General features: G+C 52.5%; 1 protein-coding gene across 2 annotated transcripts; it reads left to right on the top strand.

Moving 5' to 3' along the window:
• Window positions 1-318: 318 nt before the first annotated feature.
• On the top strand, window positions 319-21,546 carry LOC101007395 (beta-glucuronidase-like). 2 transcript variants are annotated; one of them, XM_031662387.1, is made up of 11 exons: window positions 319-669; window positions 2,209-2,394; window positions 2,698-2,882; window positions 3,067-3,209; window positions 6,692-6,879; window positions 7,812-7,964; window positions 8,439-8,585; window positions 12,990-13,074; window positions 14,688-14,864; window positions 18,096-18,231; window positions 21,493-21,546. In XM_031662387.1, the coding sequence occupies exons 1-9, from the start codon at window positions 460-462 to the stop codon at window positions 14,738-14,740; spliced, it is 1,350 nt and encodes a 449-aa protein (XP_031518247.1). In that variant the 5' UTR covers window positions 319-459; the 3' UTR covers window positions 14,741-14,864; window positions 18,096-18,231; window positions 21,493-21,546. The 2 variants fall into 2 exon arrangements, with proteins under 2 accessions (XP_031518247.1, XP_031518246.1); XM_031662386.1 differs by lacking the exon at window positions 12,990-13,074 and adding an exon at window positions 8,176-8,354.
• The last annotated feature ends 63 nt before the right edge of the window (window positions 21,547-21,609 follow it).

The following is a 21,609-nucleotide window of genomic DNA, read 5'->3' as shown; positions in this document are numbered from 1 at the left end:
TCCCTGCAAGAGGCTGCATCACACAGGCATGGAAGAAGCTCCCATGGGGCCAGCTCAAATTCCTGCTGGGGAAAGCAAGTGGAGGTGCTCCTTGACGAAACAGGGGGATCCCACCGATCTCAGGGGTTCTGTTCTGGCCTGCGACCCTAGATCGTCCAGCCTGGGCCGGGGTGGGGAGCAGACCTCGCCCTTCTTGGCTGGGGCTGAGGGTGAGGGTCCCGTTTCCCCAAAGGCCTAGCCTGGGGTTCCAGCCACAGGCCCCACTGGGCAGCTCCCGGACCCGCCCCGCCCCGCCCCTCCAGGCCTGGCACTCGTCCTGAACCAAGATGGCGCGGACGGCTTCAGGCGCGTCACGCCACCGGCGCGTCACGCGAGCCGCCCTACGGGCACCTCCCGCGCTTTTCTTAGCCCAGCAGACAGTGACGGAGAGGGGAGCGGGGGAGTAGGCGAGCGGAAAGCATGGCCCGGGGCTTGGCGGTGGCCTGGGCGGTGCTTGGGCCGCTGTTGTGGGGCTGCGCGCTGGCGCTGCAGGGCGGGATGCTGTACCCCCGGGAGAGCCCGTCGCGGGAGCGCAAGGAGCTGGACGGCCTTTGGAGCTTCCGCGCCGACTTCTCCGACAACCGACGCCGGGGCTTTGAGGAGCAGTGGTACCGGCGGCCGCTGCGGGAGGTGCGATCTCGGGGCAGGGCCGGGAGGCGTCTGGAAGCCCGGCGGTGGGAGTAGGGGATCCCGGGTCCCTGCAGGCTCCTTCCCCTGGGCTTCCCGGAGCTGGGAGCCCGCAGGAGGTTAAAGGTCAACGGGCTTAGGGGGCGCGGGGTTGGGGGACGGGGGAACTGGGGCACTCTGGAGGGCCGGGGTGGAGGAGGCAGGAGGAGGAGAAAAGACTCCTGCCGAACCCCTTCCTGAGGCGAAGGCTGAGCCCGTGCAGTGTCCTTCCTTTTAATATTTATTTTTTATTTAAAAAAAAGTTTTTTGAGACTGGGTTTGCACCTGTCTCCCAGGATGGAGGAGAGTGGCGCCATCCTAACTTCTGAGCTCACTGGATTCTCCCGTCCCGCAGTTTAGCTGGGGCCACCACGCCTGGCTAAAAAGCAAAACAAAACAAAACAAAACAAAAAATCTTACCCGGGCTCAGTGGCTCACACCTGTAATCCCAGCACTTTGGGAGGCGGAGGCGGGCGAATCACCTGAGGCCAGGAGTTTGAGACCAGGCTGGCCAACATAACATGGTGAAACTTCGTCTCTACTAAAAATATAAAAATTAACCAAGTGTGGTGGTTCACGCCTGTAATCCCTGGTACTTGGGAGGCTGAGTCAGGAGAATTGCTTGAACCCAGGAGGTAGAGGTTGCAGTGAGCTGAGATCATGCCACTGCACTCCAGCCTGGGCGACACAGTGAGACTTTTTTTTTTTTTTTTTTTTTTTAAAGATATAGGGTCTCACTAGTTACCCAGGATGGTCTCGAACTCCTGGCCTCAAGCCATCTTCCCACGTTGACCTCCCAAAGTGCTGATTACAGGCATGAACCACCCACACACTCCCCTGGCACAGCAGCATGCACTGCACAGAGCTGGGCCCGGGGATTGGGAGGAGGGGACAGTTTAGACGTCCTGAGGTCAGCTTTCTGGTTTTTAAGGTTCAGATAGAGGACAGGACGTGACATCAGGCCAAGGACGCCACCCGTGTTCCCCTCCTGACTCGGATGTGGTCAGCAGAGAAGTGGAACCGGGTGAGGTCTGGGCCGCTTTTGCCTGGTCTACATCCTCTTTTTCTGACTTTGCATCATTCAGTACAGGAGGGAGAGAGGAGGGGGCTGGGTGCCAGTGTGGGCCCCACTCACAGTGTCCTAAGCAAAGCTCCCCACATCCCCCCAACCAGCCTTCCTCCCTGTGACATGCAATGGGCCATCTGCCTTAGTCGTGGGTCTGAACCTTCTTGCCTCTGGCTGGGATGTGGCCCTGGGCTCGCTCCTGTCTTGGGAGCTATTGGGCCCCATCTACTCTGAGGAGGAACTCCTGGCTCCCCTGGCCCAGGTGCACGAACCGCCCTGGCAATTGACCTGTTATCAGCAAGTTATCTGTCTGTTCCGCCAAGAGTCCTCACAATGTGTCAGGGCTTTTGCACTAAGCCTGGGACACAGCTGTGCAGCACACTGGTCCCGGATCCCTTTGGGGGCCTAGGAGCTGAGCCTGGCCTTTCTCTCCACAGTCAGGCCCCACCCTGGACATGCCGGTTCCCTCCAGCTTCAACGACATCAGCCAGGACTGGCGTCTGCGGCATTTTGTTGGCTGGGTGTGGTATGAACGGGAGGTGATCCTGCCGGAGCGATGGACCCAGGACCTGAGCACAAGAGTGGTGCTGAGGATTGGCAGTGCCCACGCCTATGCCATCGTGGTCAGTGCGGTCAGGAGCAGGCAGGGTGGGTGGGCACGGCTGCTGACCAGCATGGGACCCCCAGCTGCCACCCACAGCCTGTCTGCCGGGGTGGGATGGTGGGGGGCCCTGCCCTGCCTTGGGTGCTGTGCCCTGTGTAGGGGAATAGGTGGCCTGATCTACCCCATTGGGATGCCATTCTTCCCTTCTAGCGGGCAGGCCCCAGAGCCCCATACTGTTGGATATGTGAGGGAGTGCCCGACAGCTGGGCACCTCCTCATGCCCTGACCTGCCACCCCCTGCCCATGTCTCCTGTGTCTGCAGTGGGTGAATGGGGTCGACACGCTAGAGCATGAGGGGGGCTACCTGCCCTTTGAAGCCGACATCAGCAACCTGGTTCAGGTGGGGCCCCTGTCCTCCCAGCTCCGCATCACTATCGCCATCAACAACACGCTCACCCCCACCACCCTGCCACCAGGGACCATCCAATACAAGAACGACACCTCCAAGTGGGTACCATCCTGCTTCCATTGCACGCACCACCTTCCCGCCCCACTCCATGGTCTTCCTGCTAGGGACAGGGTGGCCTTTGCAGAGTGGAGGCCCTGGATCTGGGGAGGCTGGGAAGGCATGTGAGCTGAGGTCAAGGGACCCAGGGTAAGGGCCCAGCGAACCACAGTCCTCCCACTCTAGCTATCCCAAGGGTTACTTTGTCCAGAACATATACTTTGACTTCTTCAACTACGCGGGACTGCAGCGGTCTGTGCTTCTGTACACGACACCCACCGCCTACATCGATGACATCACTGTCACCACCGGCGTGGAGCACGACAGTGGTGAGGGCTTTTGGTAGGATCCTCCCTCAGCGGGGCCCAGGGTGGCTCTGTTTGTTCCCTGTTTGGAAAGCTCTCCCAGGAAAAAGGTGCTCCCAGCATCTCTAAACCCTCACAGGTTCCCATCCACCTACAAAGCTAAATTCCAGGCTGTCTGAGTGGGCACGGGCTCCCGAAATCACCCGTGTGGTTGACCTCCCTTGGAGAAGAGGGGTCTGGCCTAACGTCACACAGCTCAGGGTGGCAGTCGTGTCCCTTCGCCACTGTGCTGCTCTCACTCCAGCTCCCCTTGCTACAGGTCATGCTCAAGGAACAGGCAGCTTCGGGGGGCCAGGCACGATGGCTCATACCTGTCATCCAGCACTTTGCAAGAAGGCCCTGGTAGGAGGATCTCTTGAGGCCAGTAGTTCAAGACCAGCCTGGGCAACGCAGCAAGGCCATCACCACAAAAAATTAAAAAATTAGCCAGGCATGGTGATGCATGCCAGTAGTCCCAGCTGCTGAGGCAGGAGAATCACTTCAGCCTGGGCGGTCAAGGGTGCAGTGAGCTATGACTGTGCCACTGCGTTCTGATCTGGGCAACAGAGGGAGACCCTGTCTTTCTTTTTTTTCTTTTTTCTTTTTTTTTTTTTTTGAGATGGAGGCTTGCTCTGTCACCAGGCTGGAGGGCAGTGGTGTGATCTCGGCTCACTGCAATCTCTGCCTCCTGGGTTCAAGCAATTCTCCTGCCTCAGCCTCCCAAGTAGCTGGGATTACAGGCACCTGCCACTACACCCGGCTAATTTTTGTATTTTTTTTAGTAGAGATGGGGTTTCACTATGTTGGTCTGACTGGTCTTGAACTCCTAACCTAAGGTGATCCACCCTCCTCGGCCTGCCAAAATGCAAAGGTTACAGGCGTGAGCCACTGCGCCCAGCTGGGGGATACCCTGTTTTTTTTTTGTTTTTTTTTTTGTTTTTTTTTTGTTTTGAGATGGAGTCTCTGTCTGTTGTCCAGGCTGGAGTGCAGTGGTATGGTCTTGGCTCACTGTAACCTCCGCCTCCCAGGTTCAAGCGATTCTCCTGCCTCAGTCTCCTGAACAGCTGGGATTACAGGCATATGTCACCATGCCCAGCTAATTTTTGTATTTTTAGTAGAGATGGGGTTTCAGCATGTTGGCCAGGCTGGTTCAACTCCTGACTTCGGGATCCACCCACCTCAGTCTCCCAAAATGCTGGGATTACAGGCATGAGCCACTGGGATATCCTGTATTTATGAAAAATTTTTGTTTTAAGTTTTTTTCTTTTTTAAAATGTACATTTTTCAGGTCGGGTGCCATGGCTCACGCCTGTAATCCCAACACTTTGGGAGGCCAAGGCAGTCGGATCACGAGATCAGGAGCTCAAGACCATCCTGGCTAACACAGTGAAACTCCGTCTCTACTAAAAATACAAAAAATTAGCCGGGCGTGGTGGTGGGCGCCTGTAGTCCCAGCTACTCGGGAGGCTGAGGCTGGAGAATGGCGTGAACCCAGGAGGCGGAGCTCGCAGTGAGCCAAGATCACATCACTGCACTCCAGCCTGGGTGACAGAGACTCCATGTCAAAAAAATAAATTAAAAAAAAACTTATCTTTTTCTTTTCCTGCTATGAGGCCTTGCACTGTCGCCCAGGCTGGAGTGTAGTGGCAAGATTATTGACAGCTGTCATAAGCCTGCAGTTCTAAGTTTAAAAGAATTTAGGTGCCGTGCGCGGTGGCTCACGCCTGTAATCCCAGCACTTTGGGAGGCCGAGGCGGGCGGATCATGAGGTCAGGAGATCGAGACCATCCTGGCTAACACAGTGAAACCCTGTCTCTACTAAAAATACAAAAAAAATTAGCTGGGTGTGGTGGCGGGTGCCTGTAGTCCCAGCTACTCTGGAGGCTGAGGCAGGAAAATGGCTTGAACCTGGGAGGGGGAGCTTGCAGTGAGCCGAGATTGCGCCACTGCACTCCAGCCTGAGCGACAGAGCAAGACTCCGTCTCAAAAAAAAAAAAAAAAAGAAAAAAAAATTTAGGCTGGGTGTGGTGGCTAATGCTTGTCATCCCAGCACTTTGGGAATCCAAGGTGGGTGGATCGCTTAAACTGAAAAGTTTCAGACCAGCCTGGGCAACATAGTGAGACCCTGTCTGAGAAAAAATAAAATAAATGAATAAAAAAGAATTGAAAAAAGAATCACACAGCAAACGCAATGCAACATAGAGCAATTTATTGCCCAGGAAAAGTATTTTGAAAGTAAAGTTTAGAATAGCCTGGGTGCAGTGGTTCATGCCTATAATACCAGCACTTTTGGAGGCCGAGGCGGGTGGATCACTTGAGCTCAGAAGTTCAAACCAGCCTAGCCAACGTTAGCTGGGCATTGTGGTGTGAGCCTGCAATCCCAACTACTCAGGAGGTTGAGATGGGAGAGTTGCTTCAACCTGGGAGATGGAGGTTGCAGTGAGCTGAGATTGCAACACTGCACTCCAGCCTGGCTGACAGAGCGACACCCCAACTCAAAAAAAATAATGAAGTGCAAAATACACGGTTCACCCTGAGACACAGAATTCAGGACAGGCTGCTCGTAAGGATGAGACAGCGCCGATTATTACTGGGGAAACTCCCTTTCTGGGAGTCTTCCATGATGAATTCCTAAGGAGCTGGGAAGAGGTGTTACTGTAAGCACGTTCTGGGCTGTCCTCTGGGTGCTGCACATGCGCAGTAGCTGTACATGCGTGTCACGTGTCTCAACGCCGTGGCTGGCATGTCCAAAGGGCACAGTCACTTCTTGACTACCTACCCTGCCTCAAGATCATAGCTCACTGCAGCCCCGAACTCCTAGCTCAAGCAGTCCTCCCACTTCAGCCTCCCAAGTAGCTGGGGCTGCTGGGGCTGCAAGCACGCACCAGCACGCCCGGCTGATTGTTTGTGTTTTTAGGGAAGAAGTGGTTTCCCTGTGTTACCCAGGCTGGTCTTGAACTCCTGGGCTCAAGCAATCCTCCCACCTCAGCCTCCTCAAGTGTTGGGATTACAGGTCTGACCACTGTGCCTGGCCGAAAAAATCTTTTTTTAAATTAAAAAAAGCATTGGGTGCGGTGGCTCACACCTGTAATCCCAGCACTTCGGGAGGCCAAGGTGGGTGGATCACCTAAGGTCAGGGGTTCTAGAGCAGCCTGGCCAGTATGGCAAAACCCCATCTCTACTAAAGATACAAAAATTCACCAAGCATGGTGATATAAGCCTATAATCCTAGGTACTTGGGAGGCTGAGGCAGGAGAATCACCTGAACCCCAAAGGTGGAGGTTGCAGTAAGCTTCCAGCCCAGGGGACAGAGTGAGACTCCATCTCAAAAAAATAATTAAAAAATTAACTTTAAAAAAAGCAACAGAAGCAAATGGCTGCCTGGCAGCGGTGGCTGCAGGGCACTCCCGTTTGTGCCACTCAGGTCGTGTCCCTCCCTCAGCCCTGCTCTCTCTCGTTTCTCGCAGGGCTGGTGAATTACCAGATCTCTGTCAAGGGCAGTAACCTGTTCGAGTTGGAAGTGCGTCTTCTGGATGCAGAAAACAAACTCGTGGCGAACGGGACAGGAACCCAGGGCCAACTGAAGGTGCCGGGTGCCAGGCTCTGGTGGCCATACCTGATGCACAAACGCCCCGCCTATCTGTACTCGTTGGAGGTAATGGTGGTTTGGGGCTTGCCCAAGGGAGGTCTTTTGCCCACATCTGGTGACCTTGGCTTCAGCAGGAGCCCAGGACAGGTGAACGGGCAGCGTGGTCCTCTGAGCTTTCTGATGTTTCTCACCCTTGGTGGGAGGCCCAGTTTTTTTTGTTTTGTTTTGTTTTGTTTTTGAGATGGTCTCACTCTGTCACCCCGGCTGGAGTGCAGTGGCCTGATCACAGCTCACTGCAGCCTTGAGCTCTCAGCCTGCAGCAATCCTCCTACCTTGGCCTCCTGAGTAGCTGGGACTACAGGCACATGCCGCCATGCCTGGCTAATTAAAGAAAAAAAAATTGTAAGCTGGGCACAGTGGCTCATGCCTGCAATCCCACCATTTTGGGAGGCTGAGGTGGGTGGATGGCCTGAGGCCAGGAGTTTGAGACCAGCCTGGCCAATATGGTGAAACCCTATCTCTACTAAAAATATGACAATTTGCTGGGCATGGTGGTGCACACCTGTAATTCCAGCTACTCGGGAGGCTGAGGCAGGAGAATTGCTTGAACTCAGGGGGCAGAGGTTGCAGTGAGCTGAGATCACACCACTGCACTCCAGCCTGGGGGACAGAGTGAGACTGTCTCAAAAAAGTTTTTTTTTTATAGAGATGAGGTCTCAGGCTGTTGCCAGGCTGGTCTTGAACTCCTGGACTCCAGTGATCCTTCTGCCTTAGCCTCCCAAAATGTGAGAACTCCAGGCATGAGCCTCCTTGTCTGGTCAAGGGGAAGACCCCGTTTTGAAGGGCAGGTCCCAGGTTCAGCCAGGGGAGAGCAGAGCCTCTGATTGCTGCATCTCTGCTTACAGGCCCAGAGGCGGCTGCTGGGGTGCACGAGGGGCCTTCCTGGCAGAGGGCTTAGGCTGTTGGGGTGCTCACACCTGGTGCTTTGGTTGTTGTAGGTGCGACTGACTGCACAGATGTCGCCGGGGCCTGTGTCTGACTTCTACACACTCCCTGTGGGGATCCGCACTGTGGCTGTCACCGAAAGCCAGTTCCTCATCAATGGGAAACCTTTCTATTTCCACGGTGTCAACAAGCATGAGGATGCGGACGTGCGTTGGGGCTCCTGGATCCTTGGGGCTGCTTCTGGTCACCCTCCACTTTCACCTTCCCTGTGTCCTGCAGTTAAGGGCAGCTCAGGGCAATGAGGCAAATGGCTCCAAATGGAGAGGGGACTCGTGGGGTGGCTCTCCAGGGTCCTGGCTCTCAGAGGAAGTGCAGCTTCGACAGGGACAGGGGTCACACGGCTCTGCTGTCCCGTAGATCCGAGGGAAGGGCTTCGACTGGCCGCTGCTGGTGAAGGACTTCAACCTGCTTCGCTGGCTTGGTGCCAATGCCTTCCGCACCAGCCACTACCCCTACGCCGAGGAAGTGCTGCAGATGTGTGACCGCTATGGGATTGTGGTCATCGATGAGTGTCCTGGCGTGGGCCTGGCACTGCCGTGAGTCCCCGCTGTGCACCTGCTCCGCCTGCCCAGCCCGTGGGCTGCACCATGACCCTCTCTCCCTTCCCTCCTGGCCTGCAGGCAGTTCTTCAACAACGTGTCCCTGCAGAACCACATGCGGGTGATGGAGGAAGTGGTGCGCAGGGACAAGAACCACCCCGCCGTCGTGATGTGGTCTGTGGCCAACGAGCCTGCGTCCCACCTAGAATCTGCCGGCTACTACTTGAAGTGAGTGCCCCCTGCCTGCCCTCGGCTAGACTGGGGAGGAGACCCTGGCAGGCGGCTGGCTGGGGTGGACGTGTGCTGTTCGAGATTAGCCTCCCGTCCAGCCCAATGGGAAGGCCGTCTATACCTGGACATTCAGGGACCAAATACCCACCCAAATTTTTTTTTCTTTTTTTTTTTTTTTCACTTGTTAAATTTGAGATGGAGTCTCACTGTGTTGCCTAGGCTAGAGTGCGGTGGGGTGATCTCCGCTCACTATAACCTCTGCCTCTCGGGTTCAAGTGATTCTCCTGCCTTAGCCTCCCGAGTAGCTAGGATTACAGGCACCCATGAGCCATTGTGCCTGGCCTGGTTATATTTTTTTTTTTTTTGAAACAGGTTCTCAGTCTGGTTGCCCAGGTTGGAGTGCAGTGGTTCAATGTTGGCTCACTGCAGCTTTGACTTCCCAGGCTCAGGTGATCCTCCCGCCTTAGCCTCCCAAGTAGCTGGGATTATAGATGTGTGTCATCGCGACCAGCTAATTTTTTCTTCTTTTTTTTTTTCTTTTTTTTTTTGGATACAGTCTCCCTCTGTTGCCCAGGCTGAAGTGCAGGGGCATGATCTCAGCTCACTGCGACCTCCGCCTCCCTGGTTCAAGCGATTCTCCAGCCTCAGCCTCCTGAGTAGGTGGGATTACAGGCACGGGCCACCATGCCCAGCTAACTTTTCCTTTTTTTTTTTTTTTCCTTGAGATGGAGTCTCACTGTGGCCAGGCTGGAGTGCAGTGGCACAATCTCGGCTCACTGCAGCCTTCACCTCCCAGGTTCAAGTGATTCTCCTGCCTCAGCCTCCTGAGTAGTTAGGCCTATAGGCACACACCAACACACCCTGCTAATATTTGTATTTTTAGTAGAGACAGGGTTTCACCATTTTTGCCAGGATGGTCTCGATCTCTTGAACTCGTGATCCACCCGCCTCAACCTCCCGAAGTGCTGGGATTACAGGCGTGAGCCACCGCACCTGGCCAACTTTTGCATTTTTCAGTAGAGATGGGGTTTCACTGTGTTGGGCCGGGCTGGTTTTGGACTCCTGACCTCAGGAGATCCACTTACCTCGGTCTCCCAAGTGCTGGGATTACAGGTGGGAGCCACCGTGCCCGGCTAATTTTTGTATTTTTAGTAGAGACTGGGTTTCACCATGTTTGCCAGGCTGGCCTGGAACTCCTGGCCTCTGGTGATCCTCCTGCCTCAGCTTCCCAAAGTGCAGGGATTATAGGAGTGAACCACTGCTGGCCCCCTTTTCTTCCTTGCAATCGTGCAATTCTAACTCAGCGTTCAGAATAGGTTTTTCACTTGCGGTAGAGGCAGCAGAGGTGGTAGAAATGCTTCTTGACTCATATAGCACACCCCAATTTCATGCAGTGCTTTGGGCTGAGCCAAGTCTGCAGCAGGCAGAAGGCTCTGAGAAGTTGTCGCAGCCTGGGCCATGGACAATTCAGAGCTCAGGCCACAGGGGTGTGCTCAGCAGGACTGGGTGGACAGTTTGTTCTTGAAGGAGGAAAGTACAGGCTTCTAGAGACGGAGTGTTTGAGAGCTTCCAGACAGAGGCTTCTTTGGGAGGTGGCCAGAGGAGATGCCTGTTTTCTGGGGCAGGATTTGGAGGGAGCCACCCAGGCTGGAGAGGTTCAGCCAGGCTGTCCCAAGACTTTGAAGCATCCCATCTGAGAGCCTGGCTGTTGGAGAGTGTGGGTTTGGAACTTGAGGTAGGGGGTTCTGTTCTGATCTGTGCCAGTCACAGCCTTCAGATGGGTAGAGCAATGATTGGGGAGGGCATAAAAGAAGAAATGAACTGAGGAAGGAGGAAAACAGGCTTCAACAACAGTCTAGGCTGGGCGTGGTGGCTCATGCCTGTAATCCCAGCACTTTGGGAGGCCGAGGTTGGTGGATCACCGGAGGCCAGAAGTTGGAGACCAGCCTGGCCAATAGATATTGAAACCCCATCTCTACTAAAAGTAAAAAAATTAGCTGGGCGGGGAGGTGGACGCCTGTAATCCCAGCTACTTGGGAGGCTGAGGCAGGAGAATTGCTTGAACCCGGGAAGCAGAGGTTTCAGTGAGCCGAGATGATGTCACTGTACTCCAGCCTGGGCTACAGAGTGAGATTTTGTCTCTCAGAAAAAAAAAAAAGGCCGGGCGTGATGGCTCACGCCTGTAATCCCAACACTTTGGGAGGCCGAGGCGGGCAGATCACGAGGTCACGAGTTCAAGAGCAGCCTGACCAACATGATGAAACCCTGTCTCTACTAAAAATACAAAAATTAGCCAGGCATGGTGGTGCGCGGCTGTGATCCCAGCTACTTGGGAGGCTGAGGCAGGAGAATCGCTTGAACCTGGGAGACGGAGGTTGCAGTGAGCCGAGATCAGGCCTCTGCACTCCAGCCTGGGTGACAGAACAAGACCCTGTCTCAAAGAAAAAAAAAGTCTATACTGTGGAGGACTTGGGTGGGTGCTGGGAGCTCTGAGCACGGACGGGTCCCTCTGTTGGGTTTTTCTTCCCTTCATCCCTCCTGGTTAACTCTACTCAGTATAAAGGCCATTTCCTCTTATTTATTTATTTATTTTTTGAGATGGAGTTTTGCTCTTGTTACCCAGGCTGGAGTGCAATGGCGTGATCTCGGCTCACCGCAACCTCTGCCTCCTGGGTTCAAGCAATTCTCCCGCCTCAGCCTCCTGAGTAACTGGGATTACCGAAAGGCATGCACCACCATGCCCATTGAAACCCCAACATTTTCAGTAGAGGCGGGGGTTTCTCCCATGTTGGTCAGGCTACGATCTTGGCTTTCCCAACCTAGGTAGTCCACCGCCACCAGGCCTCTAACTACTGAGATTACAGGCGTAACCACCGCACTGCTTCACAAGTGCGTTTCTTCTAGAGAGGCTGTCCTTGACTCTCGGTCCAAGTTATGTTTTGTTGTCTGGCAGGCCAATTCCTGCCACTTGTCACTTCCATTTTGAAACATTTCTTTCATTGTTTGTTTTCCAGAGTCCGGGATGTGTTTGGACTGGGTGCGGTGGTTGCGGTCAGGAAACCATTTGCCACCTCGGCCTCCTGGGCTTAAGCGATCCTCCCCACTCAGCCTCCCAAATACCTGGGACCACAGACGTGCAGTGCCATGCCAGGCTAAGTTAAAAAAAAAATTTTTCCCAAGATGGAGTCTTGCTCTGTTGCCCAGGCTGGAGAGCAGTGGTATGATTTTGGCTCACTGCAACCTCTACCTCCTGGGTTCAAGCAATTTTTCTGCCTCAGCCTCATGAGTACCTGGGATTACAGGTGTGTGCCACCATGCCCAGCTATGTTTTTTTTGTATTTTTTTGTAAGAGGTAGAATTTCACCATGTTGGCCAGGCTGGTCTCAAACTCTTGACCTCATGATCCACCGACGTCGGCCTTCCAAAGTGTAGGGATTACAGGCGTGAGCCACCATGCCCACCCCTAATTTTTAAATTTGTTGTAGAAACCAGGTCTTGCTATGTTGCCCAGGCTGGTCTTGAAATGCTGGTCTCTAGTAAGCCTCCAAAGTGGTGGGATTCTAGGCGTGAGCCACCGTGCCCGGGTCTTGCACCATTTCTCTGTGCATACGTCTCCACTCCCACTGCCCAGGACCTGTGGACTTAGATTGAGTCACTGCTGAGCACCTCGCACCCAGCCCCATGCCTACTTTCCAGGGAGTGCCCCTGTTTGCTTGATAGCAGCATTAATAAATACCCCACCCAATTCTGCACCCATCCACTCCTGTGTTCAAGAGCTGTTTCAGGGAGTCAACCTCATTTTTAGCAGTGTTCAGCCCAGTGGCCTCGGCTCTGTGTACCTGGAAGGGTGGCTACTCCTCTGGGAGGATAGGATTCAGAGATGGGGGGAGAAAGAGTGATGTTAGAGAGCTCGGTCTAGGACTAGAGGAACATGTGCCCTTACTTAAAATACATCTCCAGTTAGGGAAGAAAGCAGCAGCTCCATGCTTTTTCCTTTGCTTTTGTTTGTTTGTTTTGAGACAGGGTCTTGCTCTGTGGACCAGGCTGGAGTGCAGTGGCTCGATCTCAGCTGACTGCAACCTCCACCTCCCGGGTTCCAGTGATTCTTGTGCTTCAGCCTCCCGAGTAGCTGGGGTTACAGATGCGCGCCACCATGCCCGGCTAATTTTTGTATTTGTAGTAGAGAAGGGGTTTCACCATGTTGGCCAGGCTGATCTTGAACTCCTGACCTCAGGTGATCCACCTGCCTCGGCCTCCCAAACTGCTGGGATTACGGGTGTGAGCCACCATGCCCGGCCCCGTGTTGTGTTCTGGCGGGGGAAGATGGGACAGAGAAGATGGGAGGGTGTCTGAGCCATTCCTGGACTGACAGAAACTGTGTCTTCTGCCTTTTGTGGACAGGATGGTGATCGCTCACACCAAAGCCTTGGACCCCTCCCGGCCTGTGACCTTTGTAACCAACTCCAACTATGCAGCAGACAAGGGGGTGAGCCTGGGGGTCCCCATCCCACTTCTCCCTGCCTTTGCCTAGGCTCGTCCTGAAACCTGCTCATTGGAACAGCTGGAAAGCACTATGCGCTGCCAGTCTGGGTTTTTTTCATTCCTTTTTTTTTTTTTTGAGACAGAGTCTTGCTCTCTTGCCCAGGCTGGAGTGCAGTGGCGCGATCTCGGCTCACTGCAAGCTCCGCCTCCAGGGCTCATGCCATTCTGCTGCCTCAGCCTCCCGAGTAGCTGGGACTGCAGGTGCCCGCCACCACACCCAGCTAACTTTCTTGTATTTATAGTAGAGATGGGGTTTCACCATGTTAGCCAGGATGGTCTCTATCTGACCTCTTGATCCGCCCCGCCTCTGCCTCCCAAAGTGCTGGGATTACAGGCGTGAGCCACCACACCTGGCCAGCATTTTTACTAGAAAGAAGTGTGTTTAGAAACTAGCCAGTTGGACACAGAAGCCTCTGCTGCTCAGCCGTGAGCACTGCTTTGCTGAAGCTGGGGGTGGTCCTACTCGGTCTTCCCTGCTCTGCTCCTAGGATGGACTCTTGCAAGTCCTCTACAGCCCACAGCGCTGCCTCGTGAAAGCTGTCTCAAGATTCTCTGTGACAGCCAAGCATGGTGGCTTACGTCTATCATCGCGGCACTTTGGGAGGCTGAGGCAGGCAGATCACTTGAGGTCAGGAGTTCAAGACCAGCCCAGCCAACTGGTGAAACTCGGTTTCTACCAAAAACACAAAAAAATTAGCCACGCATGGTGGCGCGCACCTGTAATCCTAGCTACTTGGGAGGCTGAGGCACGAGAAGCACCTGATCATGGGAGGCAGAGGTTGCAGTGAGCTGAGATCGCGCCACTAACATTCTAGTCTGGGGGACAGAGCGAGACTCTCTCCCAAAATGAAACAAAAAAAGATTTTCTGTGAGAATGACTTCATCGGCCCCTCGGGTGGGAACGCTTCTCCAGGGCAAGGTGAGGGGAAGCCCGGTGATGGGAGTGCTGCCTGGAGAGGACACAGTTCCAGTGGCGGGGGCCCTGGGCTTTGGCTGAGGACTGTGCGTTGGCAGCTGCTGTGCCTCTCACAGCCCTTCCCAGCTGCGCATGTTGTGAGCATCAACGTGGAGTGACAGGCCTGCCTCCTTTGGGCCACTATGTGACCATGTTTCCTGCCTATGGAGCAGGGTAATTTCAGGATCTAAATTGGTGTACTTGCATGTTCTCAGCCCCAGGAGGCAGCTCTTCCCGTTCTAGGTTGGTTTTTTTTTTTTTTTGGTAGAAAGGGGGTCTTGCGATATTGCCCAGGCTGGTCTTGAACTCCTGGGATCAAGCGATCCTCCCACCTTGGCCTCCCAGTGTGCAGGGATTACAGGCATGAGCCACCATGCCCTGCTAATTTTTTCACTGCTATTTTTTGTAGAGTTGGGGTCTTGCTGTGTTGCCCAGGCTGGTCTTGAACCCCTGGCCTCAAGCCATCCTCCTGCCTCAGCGTCACAGAGTGCTGGGATTACATCCCCTTCTTACCTTCTCTGTCCGAGAAGCCCCCACAGTGTGTGAGTGCTGAGTCATGCTGTCTTCTGGGTGCTGAACGGGCTCTCCCGCTCTGGTCCTAGGCTCCATATGTGGACGTGATCTGTGTGAACAGCTACTACTCTTGGTATCATGACTACGGGCACCTGGAGTTGATTCAGCAGCAGCTGGCCACCCAGTTTGAGAATTGGTATAAGACGTATCAGAAGCCCATTATTCAGAGCGAGTATGGAGCGGAAGCGATTGTTGGGTTTCACCAGGTAAGCGGTGTTGAGCTTTCTGTTTGTGTGTTCTCTCGAGGCAGAGATGTCACTCACCTCCCCCGGCCTGCCCTGCGCCCACTGCACTGCTCCCCTCACTTCAGCTTTGGGCTCTCCTCCCTCTGCCCTGCCCACGTTCTCTCCTGCCAGCAGCCAGGCCTCGGCCCCCTTTGCTTGGTCCTCAGAGGTGGCCTCCTTACCGGCTTTGTTTCCAGACAGCCTCCTATCACCTGTGCCCAAGTAGTCTTTCTAGCAAATCCAGATTTGTATTTGTTTTTGAGACTGGGTCTCTCTGTCACTAAGGCTAGAGTGTGGTGGTGCAATCACTGCTCACTGCAGCCTTAACCTCCTGGGCTCAAGTGATCCTCCCACCTCAGCCTCCTGAGTAGCTGGGACCATAGGCACATGCCAACATGCCTGGCTAATTTTTTTTACTTTTGTAGAGACGGGGTCTTGCTGTGTTGCCCAGGCTGGTTTTGATTTCTGGGCTCAAGTGATCTCCTGCCTCAGCCTCCCAAAGGGCTGAGATTACAGGTGTGAGCCTCTGCGCCAGCCACAGATGACAATTTTGGGAGTCCTGTCATTGGCTCCCCCAGGCCCACAGGACAAAGCCCTAAACCCTGGTCAGGACACTCAGTGTCCTCTGCTCTCTCCTGGGTTTTCATCCTCTTCTCCCCTCACTCCCGGCCACTGATCTGTTTCCACTGCCCTCGTTTGCTCTCCCGCTCTTGCTTGAGCTGTTTCTTCTACCTGGAATTCCCATGTTGGCACCACAATCACCAACTAAAGGATCCTTTTTTTCATCTTTATTGTTTTAGAGACAGGGTCTTGCTATATTGTCCAGGCTGGTCTCGAACTCCTGGACTCAATTGATCTTCCCACCTTGGCCTCCAAAAGTGCTGGGATTATAGGCGTGATCCAATGCGTTAACCTTTTCCTTTTTTTTTTCTTTTTTTTTTTTTTTTGCAGGGTCTTGTTGTGTTGCTCAGGCTGGGATGCAGTGGTGCCATCATAGCTCACTACAGCCTTGAACTCCTGGGCTGAAGCGATTCCCCTGCCTCAGCCTCCTGAGTAGCTGGGACTACAGGCATCACCACAATGGGCAGCCTATTTTTAATTTTTTTTGTAAAGATGGACTCTCGCTATCAGGCTGGTCTGGAACTCCTGGCCTCATGTGATTCTCCTGCCTTGGACTCCCAAAGTACTGGGAATCCAGGCATAAGCCACCATGCCCGACCTGTCCCCATGTTTTTAATCCATCTCATTTTTTTGTCCTCCTCACCAAAGATATGTTGGTTTGTCTTGTGAGGTTTTTTTTTCATGTGGATTCCTGAACCGCGTCCAGCCCCTCGTACCCTCCCCAGCCAGCTCACACTTGTTTGTCACAGCTCCTGGGACTCCCGTTGACACACAGAGAATAGCCACCCACAGTGGACTGTGCTGTTTTGTTTGCACCCTTAAATTTATCGTGCTTATAGAATGCCATGCTCATCCTTTTTGAAAAGGTAAACAGCTCTGAATTTTTTTTTTTTTTCCGACATAGTTTAGCTGTTGTCACCCAGGCTGGAGTGCAGTGGTGCAATCTTGGCTCACATACCTCCACCTCCTAGGTTCAAGCGATCCTCGTGCCTCAGCCTCCCGAGTAGCTGGGATTACAGGCATGCACCACCATGCCTACCTAATTTTGTATTTTCAGTAGAGATGAGGTTTCACCATGTTGGTCAGGCTGGTCTTGAACTTCTGACCTCAAGTGATCCACCCGCCTTGGCCTCCCAAAGTGCTCGGATTATAGGCATGAGCCACCATGCCAAGTCCCAGCTCTAAACTCTTAAGAAACTCTTGAGAGGGTCTAGATCAGTGCTGATAGAACCTCTGCAGTGCTGGGCCTGGTGGCTCGCACCTGGAATGCTAGCACTTTGGGAGGCCAAGGTCAGAGGATCTCTTGAACCCAGGAGTTTGAGACCAGTCTGCGTAACACAGACCCCATCTCTACAAAAAATTTAAAATTAGTTGGGCATTGTTGTGAGTGCTTGTAGTTCAAGCTACTTGGGAGGCTGAGGTGGGAAGATTGAGCCCAGTAGGTCGAGGCAGCCATGATTGCACCACTGTACTCCCACCTGGGTGACAGAGTGAGACCTTGTTTCAAAACAACAACAACAACAAAAAACTCTTGCAATGATGGAAATGTTCTACATTTGCACTGTCTGAAATGGTACACACTAGCTACACATGGCTATTGAAGTCTTGATATATGACTAGGATAACTGAATTGATTTAGTTTAATTAAAAACAATGTTTTTGAGACAGCCTCACTCTGTTGCCCAGGCTGGAGTGCAGTGGCATAGTCACAGCTCACTGCTCACCCTCCTGAGCTCAAGCGATCCTCCCTCCTTAGCCCCCAAAGTACCTGGAACCACAGGCGTGCGCCACCACGCCTGGCTAATATTTAGGCTTTTTGTAGAGACTGGGTCTCACTGTGTTGCCTAGACTAGTCTTGAACTCCGGGCTCAAGTGATCCTCCTGCCTCGACCTCCAAAAGTGCTGGGATTAGAGACCTGAGCTACCATGCCCAGCCCGGTTTAGTTTAGTTTAATTTAATTTAATTAATATACATATATATATTAGAGACAAGGTCTCACTGTGTCACCTACGCTGGAGTGCAGTGGTGTGAACACAGCTCACTGCCACTTTGATCTCCAGGGCTCAAGCAGTCCTCCCACCTCAGCCTCCCAAGTAGCTGGGACCACAGATGTGTGCCACCAGGCTTGGCTAATTTTTGTATTTTTCATAGAGATGGGGTCTTGATGTGTTGCCCAGGCTGGTCTTGAACTCCTGGGCTCAAGCAGTCCGCCTACCTCAGCTTCCCAAAGTGCTGGGATGACAGGTATGAACCACTGCAACTGGCCCAAAGACATATTTTTACCGGTAGTGTAGGTTAGCTTTAAGATTGTACCAGCAGATAGAGGCAGAAAAGTAATGTAAAGTGAGTATCAAATTACATTCATAAATAAAGCAGTTGCTCATTAAGGTTATCTTTTTCTTTAAACCTCCTTTTTTATTCTGGGTTACATCATTCCCTGGCTGTCTTTACCCCAGCATCAGTGAGTCCTGCAGTCACTATAGCCCCCTGCGAGGACACATATTTTGGTCACCATCAAGTGGATCTTTATTTTTATCTAACTTTACAATTCTGCCAGTTCTGACTCTTATTCTCTTTGCCTTGAATGCCAGGACCCGCCTCTGATGTTCACTGAAGAGTACCAGAAGAGTCTGCTAGAGCAGTACCATGTGGTTCTGGATCAAAAACGCAGAAAGTACGTGGTTGGAGAGCTCATCTGGAATTTTGCCGATTTCATGACTGAACAGTGTAAGTGGCAGTTTGGCTCATGGGATAAGGTACCCGTCCTTATTTTTTCAGGTTGCCTTGCCAATGCTGGCCATTTCGATTGTAAGAATATTGGAAACAGTGGGGAAGCTGGTTTAATCCATGTAGGTTGCGTTGAGAATTTCGTAGGAAAAGTAAGTTGTGCTTAGGAAGCAGGAAAGCAATCAGGCCCCCGCCTCCCAAATGTGGTCAAAAAGCAAACAGGAGAGTCAGCTATGGTGAGACGGAAATGGCTAGCTTGCCTTGTTCTTGTCTATTTCATAGCCAAGGAGGAAGGAAAAACGGGACCTCATTATGGATTTACTTTTGGGAAACACTCATTATTCCATAGTAGGGTACAAAGCCTGAGAAGCTTAAGGTATTTCAGGCTGTTGTACATTACTCACCTCAAAAGTGAATACAGGTGAGTTTCAACGCATCTTGAATGAGGCAGCATTTAAAAGTCTTCAGGCTGGGCATGGTGGCTCATGCCTGTAATCCCAAAACTTTGGGAGGCCAAGCTGGGAGGATCGCTTGAGGCCAGGAGTTCAAAACCAGCCTGTTCAGCATAGCAAGACCCCATCTCTACAAAAACAAATTAGCTAGGCGTGGTGGTGTGTGCCTGTAGTCCCAGCTGCTTGGGAAGCTGAGGCAGGCAAATCACCTGAGCACAGGAGTTGGAGGCTGCAGTGAGCTGTGATTGCACCACTGCACGAGAGCCTGGGCAACAGAGCGAGACCTGCCTTTAAAAAACAAAATTGGTCTTCAAAGAGAATAAGATCTGTGTTCTCACATGGGGACAGATGAGGGGCTGCCATGTTCGCAATGAATGTGTCCCATTTCTTAGTTTATGGACTTACTGTAAACTCAGGATGGCAGTTTGGTGGGTTGGAGAAGGATATGGTAATGGTGGGAATTATATTACTTACAGGGGAAGACAGGCCTTTGAAAGGTTAAAGCTTAAAAGTGAGAGTGGAAAAGGGATGAATGAATGAACAAGATGAGGTGAGAAGGAAGAGGGAAAGGGAAAAGGAGAACAGGAAGCTCTCCTCTGCGTGGCACCTGCAATAAATGGTTTCTGGGGACATCCGTGATGGCAGTTTTGTGGAGAGGCGTGAGGCTTTATGTGATAAGAAATGGTCTGCGGGCTGGATGCAGTGGCTCACGCCTGTAATCCCAGCACTTTGAGAGGCCGAGGTGGGCAGATCACCTGAAGTCAGGAGTTTGAGACCAGCCTGGCCAATATGGAGAAACCCTGTCTCTACTAAAAATACAAAATTAACCAGGCGTGGTGGCGCATGCCTGTAGTACCAGTCACTTGGGAGACTGAGGCATGAGAATCGATTGAATCTGGGAGACGGAAGTTGCAATGAGCTAAGATCACACCCTGTACTCCAGCTTGGATGATAGAGTGAGACTTCTTTTTTTTTTTTTTTTTTTTTTTGAGATGTAGTTTTGCTCTTGTTTCCCAAGCTGGAGTGCAGTGGCGCTATCTCAGCTCACTGCAACCTCCACCTCCCGGGTTCAAGCAATTCTGCCTCAGCCTCCCGATTAACTGGGATTAGAGACAAGCGCCATCACACCCAGCTAATTTTGTATTTTTAGTAGAGACGGGGTTTGGTTTCTCCATGTTGGACAGGCTGTGCTTGAACTCCCAACCTCAGGTGATCCGCCCGCCTCGGCCTCCCAAAGTGGTAGGATTACAGGCATGAGCCACCATGGTGGGCTGAGACTCGGTCTTAAAAAGAATAAAATGAGCTGCATCACGATGGGCAAGTCGCCTAAGCTTATCATAAGCCTGTCCAGTGGGGATAATGCCGCCACCTTGTGGGTGTTGTAAGGGCTGCATTTGACAAAGTACTTGGCGGTGCCTGTGTTCACTCATGGAAGAAACAGTCTTGAACCTTTTGGTGGGGAAGGCCTCCTTTCCATTTAACATTTCCATTTACTGGTGCTCTCACCGGGGACGGAGAGTGTCCTGAGAGCACAGTCCTGATAGCTCGATGCCAGCTGTGCTCCCCTCCAGGCTCAGCTCAGGCCTAATGACCACCGGTGGTGGGTGCTGCCATGCTGGACGTTGGCCCCAGAAGGCTTTGAGCTCCACCAGTAGGTCCCACATAGGCACCTGTGGTTGGTCAGGACCCTGGCTCCCACTCGGCGCTATCTCTTCAGAAAGGCCCAAGTGTTTTGAAGGGTAACTGTCCCAGATACCCCCAGCTCTCTGCCGACCCAGTTACCAGACAGCTGGGTACCCAGCATGTAAACCTTATTTTGCAATTAAAAGATAAACTTTTGGTGTTTTTTTTTTTTGGGGGGGGAAGGAGTCTCACTCTGTCGCCCAGGCTGGAGTGCAGTCACAATCTCAGCTCACTGCAACCTCTGCCTCCTGGGTTCAAGCAATTCTCCTGCCTCAACCTCCTGAGTAGCTGGGACTACAAGCGCCCACCACCATGCCCGGATAATTTTTGTATTTTTAGTAGAAACCAGGTTTCACCATATTGTCCAGGCTTGTCTTGAACTCCTGACCTTGTGATCTGCCTGCCTTGGCCTCCCAAAGTGCTGGGATTATGGGCATGAGCCAATGCGCCTGGCCTGTTTTTTGTATTTTTAGTAGAGATGGAGTTTCCTCATGTTGGACAGGCTGGTCTCGACCTCCTGACCTCAGGTGATCCACCTGCCTCAGCCTCCCAAAGCGCTGGGATTACAGGCATGAGCCACCACACTCAGCCACTGTTTTGGGTATTTCCCCTAACAGAGTAGAAAATGAGGAATTAACACACCAGGGAACCCGGGTGTTTGAGCAGAGCAGTGGTATTTAAATATTTCAACCCATAAATTGTCACTTCACAGCAAGCATCCTGAAACTATAAGAGGACATTTGGCTGAACATGGTAGCTCGTGCTTATAATCCCAGCACTTTGGGGAGGCTGAGGAGGGCAGATTGCTTGAGCCCAGTAGTTTGAGACCAGCCTGGGAAACATAATGAGACCTTGTCTTTACTTAAAAAAAAAAAAAAAAAAAAATTAGCCGGGCATGGTGGTGCTTGAGAGGCTGAGGCAAGAGGATCGACTGAGCCCAGGAGGTTGAGGCCACAGGGAGCTATGATTGTGTCTCCGCATTCCAGCCTGGGGGACAGTGAGATCATCTCAAAAGAAAAAAAAACAAGACATTTCTATGTAGTGCCTACCTTGGCTCCAGTGTGGTTCTAACTTGACCCATCAGAAGTCATCTGAATCGCTTTGTGTCTTTTTTTTTTTTTTTTAGCACCGACGAGAGTGCTGGGGAATAAAAAGGGGGTCTTCACTCGGCAGAGACAACCAAAAAGTGCAGCGTTCCTTTTGCGAGAGAGATACTGGAAGATTGCCAATGAAACCAGGTATC

The sequence above is a fragment of the Papio anubis genome, unplaced genomic scaffold, assembly GCF_008728515.1.
Source record: "Papio anubis isolate 15944 unplaced genomic scaffold, Panubis1.0 scaffold598, whole genome shotgun sequence".
NCBI classification, from domain to species: domain Eukaryota; kingdom Metazoa; phylum Chordata; class Mammalia; order Primates; family Cercopithecidae; genus Papio; species Papio anubis.
This window is presented reverse-complemented; position numbering and strand designations above follow the sequence as displayed.

Excerpts from the sequence above, each read along its gene's own strand:
- LOC101007395 (XM_031662386.1), top strand. The coding sequence starts at position 460 with ATGGCCCGGGGCTTGGCGGTGGCCTGGGCGGTGCTTGGGCCGCTGTTG. Across the intron at positions 670-2,208 it reads ACCGGCGGCCGCTGCGGGAG|TCAGGCCCCACCCTGGACAT; the intron begins GTGCGATCTCGG and ends TTCTCTCCACAG. Across the intron at positions 6,880-7,811 it reads CCTATCTGTACTCGTTGGAG|GTGCGACTGACTGCACAGAT; the intron begins GTAATGGTGGTT and ends TGGTTGTTGTAG.